Source organism: Chelon labrosus, assembly GCF_963514085.1.
Source record: "Chelon labrosus genome assembly, chromosome: 5".
NCBI lineage: Eukaryota > Metazoa > Chordata > Actinopteri > Mugiliformes > Mugilidae > Chelon > Chelon labrosus.
The window spans coordinates 16,846,208-16,864,796 of NC_140341.1; the positions used below are offsets into that span (position 1 = coordinate 16,846,208).

At 41.3% G+C, this 18,589-nt stretch overlaps 2 protein-coding genes across 5 annotated transcripts; one reads left to right on the plus strand and one right to left on the minus strand.

Annotated features, from left to right (window-relative positions):
* The first annotated feature begins 4,697 nt into the window (after positions 1–4,697).
* nfe2l2a (nfe2 like bZIP transcription factor 2a) lies at positions 4,698–11,239 on the plus strand. Its single transcript, XM_084544875.1, has 5 exons — positions 4,698–4,884; positions 7,784–8,050; positions 8,329–8,421; positions 8,515–8,682; positions 9,610–11,239. Exons 1-5 carry the CDS (start codon positions 4,846–4,848, stop codon positions 10,840–10,842), a joined length of 1,800 nt encoding a protein of 599 aa, XP_084401001.1. The 5' UTR covers positions 4,698–4,845; the 3' UTR covers positions 10,843–11,239.
* A 660-nt stretch (positions 11,240–11,899) lies between these two features.
* Positions 11,900–18,371, minus strand: hnrnpa3 (heterogeneous nuclear ribonucleoprotein A3). 4 transcript variants are annotated; one of them, XM_084544878.1, is made up of 11 exons: positions 18,194–18,371; positions 16,902–17,024; positions 16,625–16,771; positions 16,328–16,538; positions 16,149–16,238; positions 15,971–16,045; positions 15,278–15,325; positions 14,956–15,087; positions 14,712–14,828; positions 14,557–14,627; positions 11,900–14,454 (listed from the first exon to the last, which is right to left on the minus strand). In XM_084544878.1, exons 1-10 carry the CDS (start codon positions 18,197–18,199, stop codon positions 14,572–14,574), a joined length of 1,005 nt encoding a protein of 334 aa, XP_084401004.1. In that variant the 5' UTR covers positions 18,200–18,371; the 3' UTR covers positions 11,900–14,454; positions 14,557–14,571. The 4 variants fall into 4 exon arrangements, with proteins under 4 accessions (XP_084401004.1, XP_084401003.1, XP_084401002.1 ...); XM_084544877.1 differs by having other exon boundaries at positions 11,900–13,190; positions 14,944–15,087; XM_084544876.1 differs by having other exon boundaries at positions 14,944–15,087; positions 18,194–18,370.
* Positions 18,372–18,589: the final 218 nt, after the last annotated feature.

Genomic DNA, 18,589 nt, shown 5'->3' on the forward strand with positions numbered 1-18,589 from the left:
GGAAAGCGTGCTGCGTTCACGTCCGTAGGAAATGTCGCACTCTGCCTGCATGAATTACACAAAAGTGGCAAATCTAAAGAAGGTGAAAATGGGGAGGTTTCTTGTCGCCAAATTTGGAGAGCGAGACCAGCAAGGACACTGCAGTATAATTATACCATGTCATATATATTTTAAAATGTTAATTTGTGCAAGTTTAAATTAATATCAGATGTTGAGTTTAATCTTTCTTATAATAAAAGTGTTATTATTGTGTTTTAATTTGGCATTTGACAGTACATTAATCATTAAGTGTTTTGATGTCTCTTTCCATTCCAAATACTAAATACTTCCTAGTTCCAGCTTTTTGAGTATGAGAACTTTATTTTTCTTTTACCTAAATTATAATAAATTGACTATGTTTGCGTTCAGTTCGTACAAAATAAGCGCTGGAACATAATCTGCACATGAATTAGCAGTTAGTTTAAATCTTTATTCAATTGTACTTGTGAAATTGCATGCATGATTATAAGTCAGAGCAGAGAAACATGAGGGAATTACAATTCTGCCTGTAATTATGGTAAGGTCTATAATATGTGTGTCATTGTTTTGTTTGTCGTTTAGTTTAATCTCAAAACCAAAGAATTTCACATGGTTACACAACTGACACGTTTTTCTTCATTGTGGAAAAAAAAAAAAAAGAAAAAGAGAGAGCTAACGAGAGGCACCTGAATGCACCATTTAAAGCATTTCCCAGCATGCCTTGCAACGTGTGACTGGTTGCATATGCTCTATTGACTGGTGGGACTGGAATTTACAGTCAGTCTGGGTAAATATTAGCAGAAAACGAAAGACATCCAGTCCATATAACTTTCTGGGTGAAACAGTTTATAGAATAGAAAAACATACACATGGGCAAAATTTGACTTTGCTCTGAATAATACAAGAAAGTTGACAATTTATCAAACCTGTATGTTGTCAACTTTAGTAAATCTAATGCAAAATGAACAAATCAATAGATTGAGACTCATCATCTTTTTTATTGTCTAAAATAATCAGAATTTATCTGACCTCATTGCTGCACCGTTATCACCGTTTCAAAATTCTTCATGTGTGAGCTTCGAGGTGTAGTTGTAAAAACAGTGACTTCAAAGAGTGTGACAGCACTGTTTACCTTTCTGCCTCACCTCCACTCAGTCACCTGACCAGCATGACTAGTGTTTCCATATGGCACACAGAGCTGCTCTTTAAGTAATGATTTAAAACAAAGCCTGAGAAAATGACAACCGACACACGGGAACACAAATTGAGTGTAGTCAACTCGTGAAAGAAAGGACACAGACCACGAGAAGTGCTTGAAACTGAAACTTTACTTGAGAGAAAATGGTCACTTATCAACAGAAGTATTGCGTCGTGCTGTACACTAAAATGTCCAGATGTTTGATGATTTATTTCCCACCGGTTAAAACTCCCAAAACAAAGTTCTGTAATGCACTGACTACAGGCAATTAGAGTCTGAGTGTATCACAGAACTTTATTTGGAAAGCCACAGTGCCACCTCATAGGTTTGCCCTTGTCTGGAACCTTATCCTCCTCATGACTGGGTGCTCCTTTAACCTGCAGCAAGGCACAGAAAAGGCAAGGGAAAACAGGACGTCATGTTGTATCATGTCTTTTCTTTTATTGTGTTGATTCCAATGCAAAATTTACGACTTTGAAAGAGAAAATAGCTGGTGTTGAGAAAGATGCTAAGCTGCTAAGCCCTGAATGTTTTCAGGGTCAGGCCTACGGAAAGCTTCGCTGTGTGGTAGGTCCTCCCTTTCCCAGGTAAAGCAGGCCAGGTGGCGTCTTTTTATACATCGTCAGCTCAACAGAAATGATTAAATGTCTAAATATCATTTAGGTGCATGCAATATTTGATCTATACTACACCCTTCGCTTAAAAGATCCCAAAATGTATTTACTTACCTCTTCAAGCTGGACCATCTGGTTTGTATCAAAGTTAACATATTAACCAAACAGTTTGGAGTATATCTTTATTACGACTGTCTCACTCTTGTGCCAAGGTGTCATTGACTCTACCTGTTGAGCTTTAACAACTTTCTGAATTGAGCAGGCCCAGGAGAATGAGCTATTCACTAAACAATGTAGATAGATATGATAGCAATGAGGAAAGTGCAGGAGGCCAGCTGAGCTCCAGGAGTATTAGGTTCTATCAGTTTGAAGGTAGTTATGAGACTTGGCACTTCATGAGCACCAACTTCAGCTGTGCAAAAAAAATGCAACAAAACAAGTTGCCTCAACCACAATCTTGACAGCTATTTTCTAAAGAAGTAATATGATTAAGACGAAGTAAGTTCTGCAAGTCATACTGTACCTGATATAGGTAGACGCAAGGGACCAGCTGCAATCCAACACGAGGGGGAAAATAGTCTAGATCATAAAATGCAAAAGCAGAAATCGAGCAGAGGACATTGCAGTCCACGTCTGGGTCCACAGTGCAAACGCCTGTTTTCACTGCGGTTGATGTCCGTCTGTGGGACTTGCAGCGCTCTAATCGTAAGGTGGCCGACGCCGCTTTTACCTTTTCTTCCCCTAGTGCTGTGCAGTTCACTATATGCAGCTGGAAGAATGTCGACGTGGAGCTGCCAAACGTGAACGCGTGCTCATGAGCGCGCACGAGAGGGGGGAAAAAATAGTCTTTTTTAGTGTAATTTCGCGCAGTGGCACAGTGAGCTGCACTTAAGTGCGAGGTTCTTTGCAGATAGGTGCTAGAGCCAGGACTAAGTCTGCTTTATTACCCTGACATATTTCAAAAGCCACTTAATTGCATCTCGATACGACTTCTTGCTTACGCTGAGGTGTCACAGAGGTTCACATTTAATTAAGTGCGAAGAATTTCGCCATAGCCCATTGCTCTTAAAGCTTTCTTATATATTCCTGAATCGAGCGAGGTCATTTAGAAGCTTTTTGTCTGTCTTGACCACCGGTGCTCAAAGACCTACTCGATACTTAGATAGCTACTACAAGAGAAAACATGCATCTGTCTTAATTTTGGTTTTTACTAAAAATAGTTCTGAACAATGTCATTTCTGTTATATTATCAAGAAATATACTTATATCTGAAGTAATCCTCATGGAGAGGTATTTTCTCAAATCATACGTTTATATATTCTTGGATTATAATACATTAATGTTTAAGAAACGTTTTTATGTTGGAGATCCTCAATGTGGAGCCAATAACTTGGGCTGTGGAATCTATAGCACCAGAGGTGAAGAAGGATTTAGACCTTATTGTACATAACATCACAGTTTAGGCTAATCAACGGTATACTCAACAAAACTTGCATCAGCATATGTTAATAGAAAATACAAATAAAAATAAAAAGAAGACCTCTTACTGCTTAGTATGTTTATGCAATTCTGCGTGTTGATCTATAACAATGAAGCACATTTTATTATATGAGGAGTCATATGGAGAATCTAAACAGTAGCTCCAGCTGCCAGTTAAAAGCGGTGGCGTTAAAGGTACACTTTCTCCTGTAAAGATTGCATCACATTGTGTTGCTATACGCAAAACCCTAACTTGAAAAGCCACTTTCTATTAACTTGAAAAACAACTTCCCGTTACACGTCTCTGTAACTGTGCCAAACAAAAAGTGAAAGAAGTTAAATATTTCATTTGACATTTAAGAAAAAGAAGAAAAAAGTAGCACCAAACCTCAACATCATACTTTAGCACAAAACATCAATTTATTTGCAGCTTTTGAATTGTCACCACTTCAGCTGTTAGATACCGGTTTATGTTTAGTAGCCTACATGCTGGTTATTTGGAGACATTTCTAATAAGCATTATAACAGTCTTTCATCATCAGTATATGTGAATTAAAATAAACATATAGCCTGCTACCAAAGAGGTCCAAAGTACTGTTATTAACTGTAACAAGTACTGCACTTCTGGGGGTAAACTTTACTAGAATATGTCCATGTCTTATAACCAACCTGTAAGCAATGCAGTACAGGGAATATTGTATTCATGCTATACCTACATGTGATTACATAACAAATAAAACACACTGCATTATACCAAAAAGTATTGAAATACGCTCCAGCTCAACCAAGAATGTCTTACAATTCAATACATCAATTATAATAATGTAAATTATATGTACTGACAGGGATCATACTACTTTGACAAAGATGGCCAATACTTCTGCTGAACTTTGAATACAGGGCTTTTACTATAATGGAGTGCTCCGTCTGACTTTCTCTTCACAGTTTTGTGATGGTCATCCAGCAGCAGAGAGTGACTTACCCACGGGACATCAGGGCCCCCAGGGTCTCCTAGATCCACACCGGACACAGACGCCAGCAGGGGGCGCTCGGCACTAAAACAAACTTTTGCTGTGACGGAGTTAGGATATAAACGTTAAAACAGGTTTTAGTTCCACATGAGCTGGTTTGTGGACGCTTACAAATAGGCCGACATAATATAGAGGTAGTAATTTATTTATTTAAGAATTGACAAAAGTTTCAAAGTCACACTAATACGTTGTGTAATATTTTTTATTCGGGGAGTAGTGTGTTAACTTGCTGTTATCGGCTGCTGCCCGCGCATGCGCACACGGCGCTCATCTCCAGCCTCATAGGCCGCCGTGAGGGGGACGATCCCGGCTCCGCAGCTCGGTGGGCGGGGTCATCATTTCCGTAATGTTCATTAGATTTGGAGGAAGCAATATTTCCCTTAGCTCAGCTGCTGCGAAGGACTATATCGGCTCGGGACCGCTCGCCATTTTTATTCTGCCATTTGAGGAATAATACACACATTTAAAAGTCATAAGGCGTCTTTTTTTTAACAGAGACACATCCATGATGATGGAAACCGAGGCGATGCATTCCAGTCAACAGGTAAATAGAATATTTCTTGAAACTGATTGGTAGAAATGATAAACTTGTTTTCATTGACTGCCAACTTCCCTTTTTATATAGCGTGACAGAGTTCAGGTAAACTTTTTTTTCTTTTTTTAACTTTGAAATGAAGTAACTCATACGTTATGGCCGTAATGGCGTCGGTTAAGGGTTATACTGTAGAAATATCAATGTCGTTATGCTCTGTTTAGTTACAGACACTAAGGTTGTCCTCTGTTTCGGTTCTGCAAGTCATCCGCTTAAGAGGCTTTTCCCCGACAGGAAATAAAAATCAAGCCTTATCAAAATAACAGCTGTATATCTTAGTGTTGTTGTAGATTTTCAGAATAAAATGACATTATTCTGTTTCATCTTGACAAGTTTCGCCAACAGAAAAGCTGGACTCTCATGAGGCGTTTCTCGTAACTGTGCCTCCCCACCCCCCCTCCTCCCCCTTCGTCCAAGCATGTGATCCCATATCTGATAAAGTGGAGCTTCTAACCACCATGCGTGACTTCTTTAAAGCATATAATGTTACCACTGTCTTCCTCTGCTTGTTTGTCTGTATACTTTGTCATGTGAAGTGTAAAAGAAGAAGCAGAACTCATCCTAGTCAGGCTGACCTAGATATGTTCATATATGTTGAATGTTGAACTTTGATAGTTTTCTTGTTTTGTCGTTTGGGCCTTCATGGCTGGGATAAACCTGTCACAAGAAAGGGTCAGTGGAAGTACACAGTTGACTGATGAGGGCCTAGATGGATGTTTCGGAACATGCGCAGCTGTGTTTCATCATCCTTGGTCAAGGCTGGACGTCCAGTGAGTTGTGATGAAAGGAGGTGTAATAAACCACCAGTCAGGTCCCCTTTGAGGGCCCTTGTGTTTAGCTGAAGGGAGGTAAATGAACAACCCACGCTAACAGAACACACACTCCTGTATGGGGAGCAACCGTTAGCTATTACTTTGGCTGGATATCAAAATCGTATCTGGATAAATTGGCAATTTGTTGTTTATCCTGCATATCCTGTATCCGTGTTAAGGCGACTGCATGTTTGGCTGCTATCGCCTGTCGGAGATTTGTGGGAAATCTGAGGAGTTTTTTTTTTCTGAGCTCGTTTCCTTGTTCTGGTGCCAATCCAGGTCTTGTGACAGCCGTGTCAGAAATAGCTTACTCGAGCCACACGCCCACATTTACACAATCGATTTGCCATTAAAGCAGGTTATGAGCTGAATGTGATAAGTTACTTTGACTCTGCGGTGTTATATAAAAGCAGCATTTATCAGTGGTGGTGAAAGCGCTGATTAAAATTCCGTCATGTAGGCACCAGACCTTTTTTGGGCATGTGATTGTTTTTTAAGGACTTGTATGACCCGTCTGATGAGCTTATAATAAGGTGTGACCAACAGACAAGTGTGTTGTTTTTTTTTTTTGTTCTTTCTTGGTGGAAATGATCCTTAATAAGTGTGTTCACACATCCCACGGTGGCATTGTAGGTTACTTTTACATTCCTGCAGGAGCCATAATGTCTGGTTGTGTGCTCACCTCTCACTCGTGGTATGATTTATTGTAGGCAGCCTTGGTAATGCGTAATCCTTTAGTGGTCAGACTTCTGATGCAACACTGATGCAATGAGTGTTAGTGGGTTTTTATTTTCCAGCGCCTGAAGTCACAATAAGTGTCATCACTGTCTTAAAATATGTATAGGTGCTTCTATGCCATTATTATTAGTTTATATATAAACCTTTTTAGTTTATATATATATTAAGGTTTAATGACACAAAAACAAGTGACAAACATTGTATTTCTGTATTTTCTAAACAGTTCCACATCCTCTTCCACATTGTGCATTGTTCTGCTTTGTGCTTTGTTTTCCTCCAGTTCCCTCTTGGCGTCCTCCAGGCTATGTCTACTCTGGCCATATAACCGCGTATAATGAAGCCTATCTCATAAGTTACATCTGAGGAAGAAACAAGTCACATGATGTTTCCTTGTGAACCAGTGTCTTGGGTTTATGCAACATCCTCGGGCCTTGTGAAACATTTTCCTTCTGTAAATAAATTCTTGTAAAAGGCCCGAGAAGAGAGCATCATAATTTATCTTTAGACATTCTTGTTTAAAAAACCAACTAACATTCGGCCTACGAGGGGAAATATGCAGGAAGCGGTATTAAAATGTCCTCAGAGATGTTTGTGTGCGGGGCTTAATGTTCTGTGTTGCCAGCAGCGCTCAGTCTAAATGTGCAGATAAAAATGTAGGACAAGACTGTCGTGCAGCATTGTTCTAAGATCTGTTATCAAAAGCAGCAGGTATTTATTTGGAGACATAGCAAGGCAGAAAACGAGAACAATCTTGTAATTCTGCTTGGCAACCGATCAAGAGATTTACTTTTGTAATTACATGTGATTACATTTCACCACCCTTTATAATAGTACTCCTATTCTACGATGATAATGTACTCTAAAACCACGCCCTGAACTTATCTTCTAAACTATTTGAAAACTAGTTGTTTGCAAATTGAAACAAAAATTGAACATGAAGTATTTTGCAAATCAAAAACTTGACTTTTTGTGAGTTTGAACGCGACAGACGAATTCACACCTCCCTGTAATCGGATGGGTAATGACCACTTGCCTCAGGAAGGGTATCAGATGAGGATACGTGCTGGTGTGTGGTGGCAACAGGGAAAAGAGAGAAGTGCATTTATTATTCATGCAGCTTCTCCCCCTTGACATTAGTGCCACTGCTGTTGTCAGTGAACAGAAAGCGAGGAACTGGGTGTGGCAGGTGCAATGGCTTCGGGACGGGGACACTCTTCCTTGCTCCAATTCCGATCGCGTCCCGACTGCGGGGCCGCGTGGCCGCGCACAACTCTCTAACACATCTGCGGTTGTCTTTCCAGGACATGGACCTGATTGACATACTGTGGAAGCAGGACATTGATCTGGGTGCCAGGCGTGAGGTGTTTGACTACAACCACCGTCAGAAAGAGCATGAGCTACAGAGGCAGCGGGAGCTGGAGGAGGAGAAGAGGCTGCATCTCGTCCGGGAGCAGGAGAAAGCCCTGCTGGCACAGCTACAGCTCGACGAGGAGACGGGAGAGTACATACCTCGCGTGCCACCCAGCGCTCCGCTGCAGTCGACTGGCACACCTCTAGAGGTTACTCAGGTACGGGAACAGTCTCCTTATCACCCATGTCAGGAGTGAACCACTCCCTCCTCATTTGATAGGCTCCGGCTGTCTTATACCTAAGAAACCTCCTAGTCCTGTATAATTAAGGAAACGCAGGTGGGTTTTCAGTTTTGCATCAGCGTAGCCTGCTATAGAGACTACTCTACAGAGACCTAAGCTCTATAGATATTAACTTTTGCTGTCTTGAAAAGACAGTGTGCCACAAAGAATGTAAGGTGCTAAATATAATAGCAAGTACTGTACTCCTCTTGCAGAATGCCGACTTCATACAGGAGAATGGTGGTGCCATGTCATTTGATGAATGTTTGCAGCTACTGGCAGAGACATTTCCCTTAGATGAACCAGAGGTAAGCATGTAGAAGGAATTATACCACAAATTGACAGCCTTAACTTGTATTTGTATAAAAACTGCCATTCATTTATTTATTTTTGTCTCACAGAACACTTCAGTTTGCCTGGACACGCCTGCTGTTTCGTTGCCTATCAGCAGCAACATCATGATGTCCCCTGAGCAGCCAGCCGTGTCACCAGCCAGCCTCTCTCCAGGTCAGATGTCTCCTGATTTGGAGCAGGCCTGGATGGAGATTCTGTCCCTCCCTGAACTGCAGGTATAATACATAGATTCTACCGCCTCAGTGAAATGGCTGTCTGTGTTGTGGAACAAATGCCCAAAGAATGCATGAATGGCCGGAGCCTGGCATGAGAGGACAAACACTTTTTTGTTTGACCTACGGGAGGTGGGTCTCATATGAGAGAGACAGGTGCACACAGCTCATTACACTGTGAGTAGGCTTCATTGTTGGGACCTTTAAAAGCGTTAGAGAGAGAGAGAGAGAGAGAGAGAGGTGACTTTTATGATTAGTGGCCAGTTGCTTTGTATATCAGAACTAGGAGAGAGTGTATCAGTCTTAAAATCTTTGCTTACTGGCAGAAAGGTGAAGATTTGTACAGAGTAGTTTGTCAATTGCTGCTTTATCAGTTTGGTTTTAAGGCACCTCTTATTTGCATTAGCAAAAGGGTGGAGCACTGTGTGGACGGGCTATAATCCTTACCTTAAAACAGCACTGATCTGACCAGCTGCTAATATGGCTCAAACTGCAGAAATAAGACTTGTGTGGAATTTTGTTCCAGTTATTGTAAGCTGCTTTGAGTGTAAGCTGTCGGTTAACTTTATGTAACAGGAAGCTGGGAGATTTTAACAACCGAACATCTAGTTAGACATGGAAATCACGGTTGGCTACCTGCTACAACCAGCTCTACCAGTCTTTGTCACATATCAGCCAACTGGAAAGATTTGCACGGCTGTCTGGCCCAGGCCCAAGTCCTGCCAACTGAAACCCTGTATTTTTAAAGATAATAAGATAAAGCCATGCATCTTTTCATGTTTAAAATTAATACAGCACATTTTCTTCAATATATAGTCTCAAGATAATAATAATTGCTTATGATTCCCCAAAACTAATTGTATATTTTAACAGTACTTTCTCTTTCGGTTGTATTTATGTTAATTGTTGTGCATCTGTTTTTTCTTCTAGCAATGCCTGAACTTGCCAATGGAGGACACACCAAGCAGTCCTGAAGTGCAGAATACAAACTACTCTTTTTACCCCATGACCAGTCTCACAGATGGGAAAACAGACAGTTTAAACGTCAGTCCTGCAGAGTTTATGAATACATTTGATGCCTCTGTTCCCACTATGGCTCCGTCTGACGACCTCAGCCAGATGAAGGTGAAAGCTCCTCAGCTAGATGCTAACTACAGTGCAGACAACTTCTGTGACATGTTTTACCCCAACACTATGCTGGAGGGGAGCAACGGTCAACACGACCTCGAAGGAAATGAGAGCACCACCTTGTCTGATGTCCCAAACAAATGCCCCTTCACATCCATGGATCTTTACAGCCTCTCTCCTGGAGAGTCATTTGACAGTAGTAAACAAAATTTGACAGTAGAACTGCCTGACTCAGATTCGGGAATCTCTTCATACTCCAGTCCGAATGCTAGTTCACCGTCGAAGTCTGCATATGGAGGTGGCTCCTTTGGTTACAGTGATTCAGAAATGGATGAGATGGACCACAACCCCGGGAGCGCAGAATCTGACTACTCAGAGATGTTTTCATTAAATTACCAACCTGATGATCTCCAATCGTCAATTTCAGTACTCACTGGGGACTCACAAGAGCAGCAGGAAAAGAAACCCAAACAGCACAGGGTAGACCCGGAAGAAGAGAGTGGTCATAGCAACGCTCCCTTCACCAAAGACAAAAAGAAGAAACGCTCTGACGTGCGTCTCTCCAGAGACGAGCAGAGGGCCAAGGCCCTCAAAATACCTTTCACTGTTGACATGATTATCAATTTGCCCGTTGACGACTTCAACGAGATGATGTCAAAGCACCAACTGAACGAGGCCCAGCTGGCCCTGGTCCGCGACATCCGCCGCCGCGGCAAGAACAAGGTGGCCGCCCAGAACTGCCGCAAACGCAAGATGGAGAACATAGTGGTTCTGGAGACGGACCTGGACTCGCTGAAGGACGAAAAGGAGCGGTTGCTGAGTGAGAAGAACAAGAACATCACAAACCTGAAGGAAATGAAGCGGCAGCTGAACAGCTTGTACCTGGAGGTCTTTGGCTTGTTGAGAGACGAGAAGGGGAACTCCTACTCCCCATCGGACTACTCCCTCCAGCAGTCGACAAACGGAAGCATCTTTCTTGTCCCACGCGTTAAAAAGACTTACAAGAGTGAAGACAACCGCATATCTCCTTTGTAACTTGGTACTGCGTTTTCATAGTATACTATGCAATAACTTTGTAGTCCTTCAGCTTTAAGCATTGGTAGTCCAGAACTATTGTATAGTTTTCGCTTACTTCTCTTGAATGTTGTAATATTTTTGATATTTTACTTCTTTTGTACTCGGATACTCTCACAGATTCTTTAACCAATAGTTTGTAAATATAAGCATTACTTGCTGTTGAGAATGATGAAAATGTTACTGTATGTGTGTGTATATATATATATAAATATATTGTATATATCATATTTCTGTATGCTAATGATCATTTAAATGAATGTTACATATTTTATAACTATCTCTTTATGATTTGCTGCCCAGTTTATTTTTTTAAAACCCGACTTCTGTGCTTTTAAATAAACCGTTCATATAGGCATGCGGCCTCCCTTTTTTTTCTGTGAGACATCGTGTGGCTTGCTGTAGCCCATAATGGACTGATGCCAGGCGGATATAGTTGAAAGAGCAATTGCGTAACTTACCACATGTTCAAGTCTGTACTTGACTTGAAGGCTTTAGAGAGGGCTTGCAAAACAGTAAATAGAAGGAATCTCGTGCGAAAGAAACACGTCGCTGGATTAAACCACTTTCACCATCTACTTATTTGTACAGTGACCCGAATCTTTTCATTCTAGGAAAGTGCTGTAAAAATAAAGGGCACCCACTCTTATTTAATATGACAAATGACAAAGAGCACCATTGTCGTGTCATAGCAGAGTATGATCAGCGTGAACCATGCCCGACAGCTTCACAATGGTCCGCCAGAGAAGCATATTCAAAGGTAAAGCCCTGCGCAATCAATCGGCGTGGCCTCTGCACACACTTTCACACACAGGAGCTACCTTTGATCACCAAGCCCCTTTTTATATTCGCGGCAAACCAAACGGTGGAGGAGGTTAATAAACTCAAGGACATCTGTAAATGAAGGAGATCAAACAATAAATTCCTGTCTGATAACAGTTTTAGTCCACAGTTAAGACAAACATTCACAGCATAGTGCTCTCAAGGTGTTTTTCTTTCCAGAAATAAAACACTCATCTCGTGGAAAATGTTTTTATTAAAAAAAAAAAAAAATTCACACATTACAATATTGCACATGAACACAGAAACAATTCATTGACATGATTCCTCTGTAGAAATACTAGTCCTGCCACTGACAAGAAAACAGCTGGCACTTTTTTTTTTTTAAACCTGAGCAGCCTCGACCTACGTGGAATCTGAAAAATCTGACGTTGATCAAAGCTTAATTAAAAGTGACACGGATAAATCTTAAAAAAAGAGTCAAAAGAGTCCAATGTGTAAAAGTTCCATTTCACAAACAGAATGACAGAATGATTCCTCGACCCTAGAATCATTCAGCTGCAGCCGGGGGAAGTTTTCATTTTAATGAAAATCTGAAGAAACTCCCACAAGACATGAACTCACTCTGAACTCGGGAACTATTCGTCAGCACCGTGTCCGACCTTTAAAAGTGAAACTCATTTGTGTGTACACCTCCTGGGACAGCGCGCTAACTACTTGTGGCATCAGTGAAATTTATCAACAGTTTTAACCTGGGGCCACAGTTGCTCTCTGGTGATGCAGTTAGTTTACATTAGCTCATCTCACTGACGTCAGATCCATTTTTTCCATTACTTTTATTTACTGGATGACACAACTGAGATTTGCGCGGCCCTTTGGAGCCGTGATCTTGCATTCGCCAATGCTGAGTGAGGATTCACACTAAAATATACAACCTTTTTTTGATGCAAAACCTTGAGCTTAAAGCGTATATATTCTCCTTACATTTAAGATTTAAACGCATCGACTTAATTTTCAACAAGGAAACAAAATTTTCTGATTGTTATAAGTTCTCAAATGGGAAGATTTGTTCTGCATATATTATAGGAAATGTAATATATTTGGATTGCTGGCCAGACCATTGTGGATTGGCATTTCTTAACATCTTATCAACCAAACTTCAATCATTAATCACTGATCAAATAATGAAAACGTTGCTCTTTCGTTTCTTGCTGTTATTACTGTCAACTTCATCTGAGCGAAGTGGCTGACAGTAAGCATAATAGAATATGAAACCATATTTTGCCTCGGCAAAACAGTCAGGCAACGGACACTCTGGTTACAATGGAAAAATTACTGGATGTCCTCCTCCTCTGTTTACCTTAAAAACACCTTCCGGCCTACGCCTTGCTCAATTACAATATGCGCTGTTAGATTACAATATGAGCAGCCTTGGATAATATTTTAAAAAATGTCTTACCCATCCAGAACCTTCCATGTTATCAGGTCTTTACAGATTTTCAGCAAGAAGAGAATGCCTCTTTCCACATCTGTAAATCAAGCAAAGTGGTTACTCTTACCTGCTCCATCTTCTCAAGTTTGTGAAATACTCACTCCCTTTTTTTTTTTTTTTTTTCCTTGTTAATGTGTCAAATCTAATGTTTGCTGGTAAAACTGCGGTATCTCTGACTCAAGGGGATCTCCAGTGTGTCCAGGACCTAGTCTTTCTTCGCTAGCACCAGCTGCTGGAGAGTTTAGCTAGCCTTGAAAGAGAAATAGATGCTCACTACCAGGCACGACACTGCAAGCTTCCTCCATGGGCGTTGTGCTTGATGCTGCCTTCTCCCTTCTCTCTCAAAATGCTGACTGGTCCACTGTGCTGGGGCTGAAGGCGTCCTGTCTGACAGTCATCTGCAATCATCTTCCACACTAGCGTTGCTGAGGGGCCCAACTGCAGGTGCTTGTGGCTGTCATTTAACTCACTCCACACTGGCATAAAGTGGTGCACGGGCCCTTCTCTAGGACTACCCCAAACTCCCTTTTCATTGACCCTGATACACGTAAATGCATACAATATACAATTTAAGTCTTTTTTTTTTTTTTTCTGAACCAATGATGCACTGAACCTCGTGTTACTTTACTACACAATTTTATTCGATCTTTTTCAGCTATTCAAAATATTTGAACAATCTAGAGTTTTTTTTTTTTTTTCTGGGAACAAGAGGAGTGAGGGATTCCCTTAATTCTAATCCAGACTGCTTTATATTTGTTGACACTGGTGCCATTAAGGATTTACACACTGTGCTTTACATACAAAATCAAAATACACTTGACACTTGCAATCATAATATCTTCAAGAAAGAAACAATGCGCAGTTCTAAGTTTATCTAAGGGCCTGACATAACTATGCTATTTGACAAAATCCAGGTTAAAAGACATAAGATTAATTGGCCAGCAGAAAACTAACCCATGTAAAAAAAGAAAAAAGAAAGATATTTAGAACGGACTTTAGATCAAAAAAAACAATTTTCTCTTTACCCCTGATACCATAGGCACAATACACACACTTCAGACGCACAAAAGGAAAAGAAATTTGCTCAGTAGGGAAACATCTATCACAGTTAAGGAAGGGTATCATCTGCGCTCATGTCTTGTGTATACAGTCCTTCTTCCATAAACTTCTCCGATATAGCTGCGGTAATGTCTGACTTGTGTGTTCCTCTAATGCTTTCAGATGACTGCCTCAAAGTAACCTGCAGCTTTCCTGACAATTCCTTTGCTCACCTCCTCGCCTCTCCTGCTAAGAACTGAAGCCTGTTGAATGGATACAGGATAGAACAAACAGTTATTCTGCACTTTCATGGGCTCACTCTGTACTGTGCTCTGATGGGAGGTGCGGAACTGAATGCAACTTACCAAAACATGAAACAATTAATATCGCCGCGAGCCGTAGCCACCTCCACCCCCGCCGCCAGAGCCGTAGCCACCTGTAGTTAAACATTGACCGCGACGAATTATCTTAATGTGATGTTGTTACATAATGATTTTTTAATTCTGATTAAATAACTCACCACCATAGGGTCCACCTGAGTTTCTGCCACCAAAGTTGTTTCCCTTCATGGGCCCGTAACTGGACTGCTGGCCCCCATAATTTCCAAAGTCGTTGTAATTTCCTCCGCCTCCATATCCTGAAGATTTAAGTGAATTTTAAGGCAAGGCTTAATTTCAGGTGTCTCTGTGCACTCTTCCTAAAGCTCAACATACAAAATTCCCTCAAAATTCTGGAGTAGATGAAACTGTTACCTCCGTCATTACCTCCGTAACATCCATCACAGTTGCCACCAAAACCACCACCCTGGTTGCCATACCCAGGGCCACCACCGCCACCTCCATAGCCCCCTCGGCCACCCCCATACCCCGGTCCACCACCATAATTTCCACCTGGACCTGGGAAAAAACAATGCAAAGTCACAACATCGTAACCCAAATAAGTGGTTACAGTGACACTGCTGTAAAGCATCTTATTACTGGTGTATTGTAAGGGAGCTTGAATTTTAAACCTATGACACAGCCATAGTTATGATTCATCTGACTTCGGAATACAGAAGAACGTGTTTAACACCTTTTAACAGCTCACCATTGTCAAAATCGTCGCCGTAACCACCGCGACCTCCACCATAGCCACCTAAAAAACAGGGATGGCAAAATATAGAATGTGTGTTTATTAGTTAAATCTTGTTGCCTCGTCACGGATGAGATTTCGTCCAGCCTAATATCCATAAACTCGCTCAGTTCATGGCATCCGTTTATAACTGAACTTTCAAACACGCGCTAAATACGTTAATATTGTTTTGACTGTCAACATACCACAAATGTAACCAATGTATTGTGTCATGTCTGCCATGTTGAAAAGACATTTTTATCACTTTGTTTGCATATTACCGCGAAACAGATAAAGGCCTAGGCCAAGTTGAAGGACTGGTTTTACCAGACAGTTACAGCCCCGTGCCACGTAGTTGCTTGCCTTACAACTGTAAGTGTTACTTTGTTTCTCTCAGTCTCAGTGCGGCCGCAAAATTGGATCTGAAATCATCCTCTTCATTGATTTTTACATTACGCATGGGAAATTGAGAACAAATCAAGAGAGACGGGCTTTAGTTTTTTACTTCAATGCAAAAAAAATATATAAATTGGTCTTTTGCCTAATGGAAAATCCAGCATTGTCCCTCTAATGTCAAAACACTTTTGCAGGACACTGTGTAAATATCACTACGAAGTGTATTTGCATTAGGCCAGACACAGTTTCATCTCACATGCAAATAATACCCACCCCGGCCAAAGTTGCCACCGCCGCCTCCAAAATTACCCCCTCTGCCCATGAAATTTCCTGATCCTCCGCTCCTGCCTGATATAAAGATAAGTGTCATTCTGAAGTTGTTTATTACATGAGTGACCTGTACACACAATAAGAGCAATACAACTTTCATCATCACTGATAGCATGCTTACCCCTGCTGCCAGAATATGAATTCATCTCCTGTTTTGACAGGGCTTTCCTTATCTCACAGTTGTGGAAGTTGATTGTGTGGAATTTCTGACCTGTAAGACAAACAGGAAACACAATGATCTCATGCACTGTGACGTGTTTACCAACGCTAATGTCAAGTTAACGCAGAACAACTGCATACCAACAATTTTGTCGACAGTGTCATGGTCGTCAAAAGAGACAAAGCAGAATCCTCTCTTCTTCCCTGTGAGGCGATCCTCCATAATCTCAATGCATTCAATCTTTCCGTATTTCTCGAAATACTCCCGAATGTGGCACTCCTCTGTGTCCTCCTTGATACCACCAACGAAGATCTTCTTCACCGTCAGATGGGCACCGGGTCTACTGGAGTCCTAAAACAGAGTAGATCAGTGAGCACAGAGCAAACAACAACAGTACATTATTGTATGCGCTCTCTAGTCTAGCTTTATTTTTGTACCTCTCTGGACACAGCCCTCTTTGGCTCAACGACACGACCATCTACTTTATGAGGCCTCGCTTTCATGGCATCATCGACTTCCCTGACAGAAGAGTATGTTACAAAGCCAAAGCCTCTCGATCGCTTGCTGCTGGGATCCCTCATCACCTACGAATGATGCAATGACATAAAAAAATAAAAATGTTAGCACAAGAACAGAAGTAGTGTGTAGCTAGGATTACATCATTTCATTATCATCCAAGATCATCGTTCCACAGATTAGGAGAAAACTACAAACCACGCAATCTGTGAGAGTTCCCCATTGTTCAAAATGGGCCCGTAAACTCTCCTCCGTGGTTTCAAAGCTCAGTCCGCCAATGAAGAGTTTTCTGGGCTGCTCCGGTTCTTTAGCTTCACGGTCCTGTAGAGAAAAAAAAAAGGACAAAATGTGATTACCACTGTAAAATAACGCCTCCAAAACTGTTGTAAAAAGCTAAAACATTTCTTAAAAAACAAAAAAAAAAACAAACATCTACAGTAAAATTATATTTCAGATTCGGAGAATGGGGCACATAACATAAGCCTAGGTAACAAAAGCTTAAATAACATAAGCCTATGCTACTGGATGGCAAATGCATGAAGCTGATTTGAACCTATTGATGTTGTCAATTTGATGAATTTCCTTAAACTTGTGGGTTGGTTGACAGAACAAATCCGTTTCTCCTACAGATGGGCGTACTCGCTTTTCATGGTTGAGACTAGTCACATATTTCTCTAAGTCTAAATCCACTGACAAAAGGGAAACGTCAGACAAATGAAGGGAGAGTCCTCAAAAAAAAAAAGAGATCCAAGGCATCAACAAGAGTTTCTGCAGTCTGCCCCTTCACCTAATGACTTGGAGTGATTGATGTGACCGCTGTAATGATCAGTCGTGAATATAAATGATGTTTCCCCTCAGTGTTATTTAGTTTTAACAGACAGCTAGGCGTTGTCCATCAACCTCCAAGTACTGAAAACTGTAATAATATTGTGTGCGTGGCAGGGTGCGCCCCCCGCGGGGTGTTGCAGAAAAAAAAAGCTTCTCTACGGTTTTGATATCAGACCGTAATATTACTCACTGGCTTACAAAACACAACCGTCTATGGCCAGGTATATAAATAAACAGACAAATATTAAATTACACGTAGTATCGTGCGGCTAAGCTAAGGCCTGCAGTCCGGTTCAAGCTAACGCCAGCTACTCAAGCTAACGTTAGCTTACTTCAGGACAGCTACAAGTTGACCACTGTGCCACTGCGAAACCATATCAACACACTATGTTCAAAAAATATCCTGCAACCATGTTTATATAACAATTACCTAAAATACAACACACTGCTCTAACGCCACATAGTTCGCTTTCGGGCCACCATTAGCTTAGCGGCAGCGTTAGCTATTGAGCACAGCTCTGAATCTTCCTAACAAGTCACAGATTAACAACACCACAATTCAGCTTGTCCCCGGTATTACATCCACGTTGACGTGCAGCCGTGGCTTCCGTGCATTTGAACAAATAACCTTATTTAATATACAATATTCGCCAGCACCTCACCTCCATTTTGCAGCAGACCCTGACGCAGATCGGATATGATCACGTGACAGCGACGGTCTGGTTGTTAGCTAAGCATTAGGGCTAGTCTAGAGGATTTGCACACAGAACATGAATAGTTGGACTTGTAAACTACTCTTCTTATTATTCTGGGTATTTTGGGGCAGTTTTGACACTCTTGGAAACTGTTTGGAAATGGTTTTGAACTTTAGAAGGAAACACACTTGGCAGGTGACTCGCTGAACCACTTTCACCGGTGAGCTATCTTTAACCAATCAGAACCCTTCTTGTTGTCGTCACCACACAACTATCACACTTTTATCTAATCTCGCGAGATCAGCTTCCTCTCAAGTTCGTCTTGGTTTACAATCATCAGGTGCTCAGTGTGGGCGTGTATGG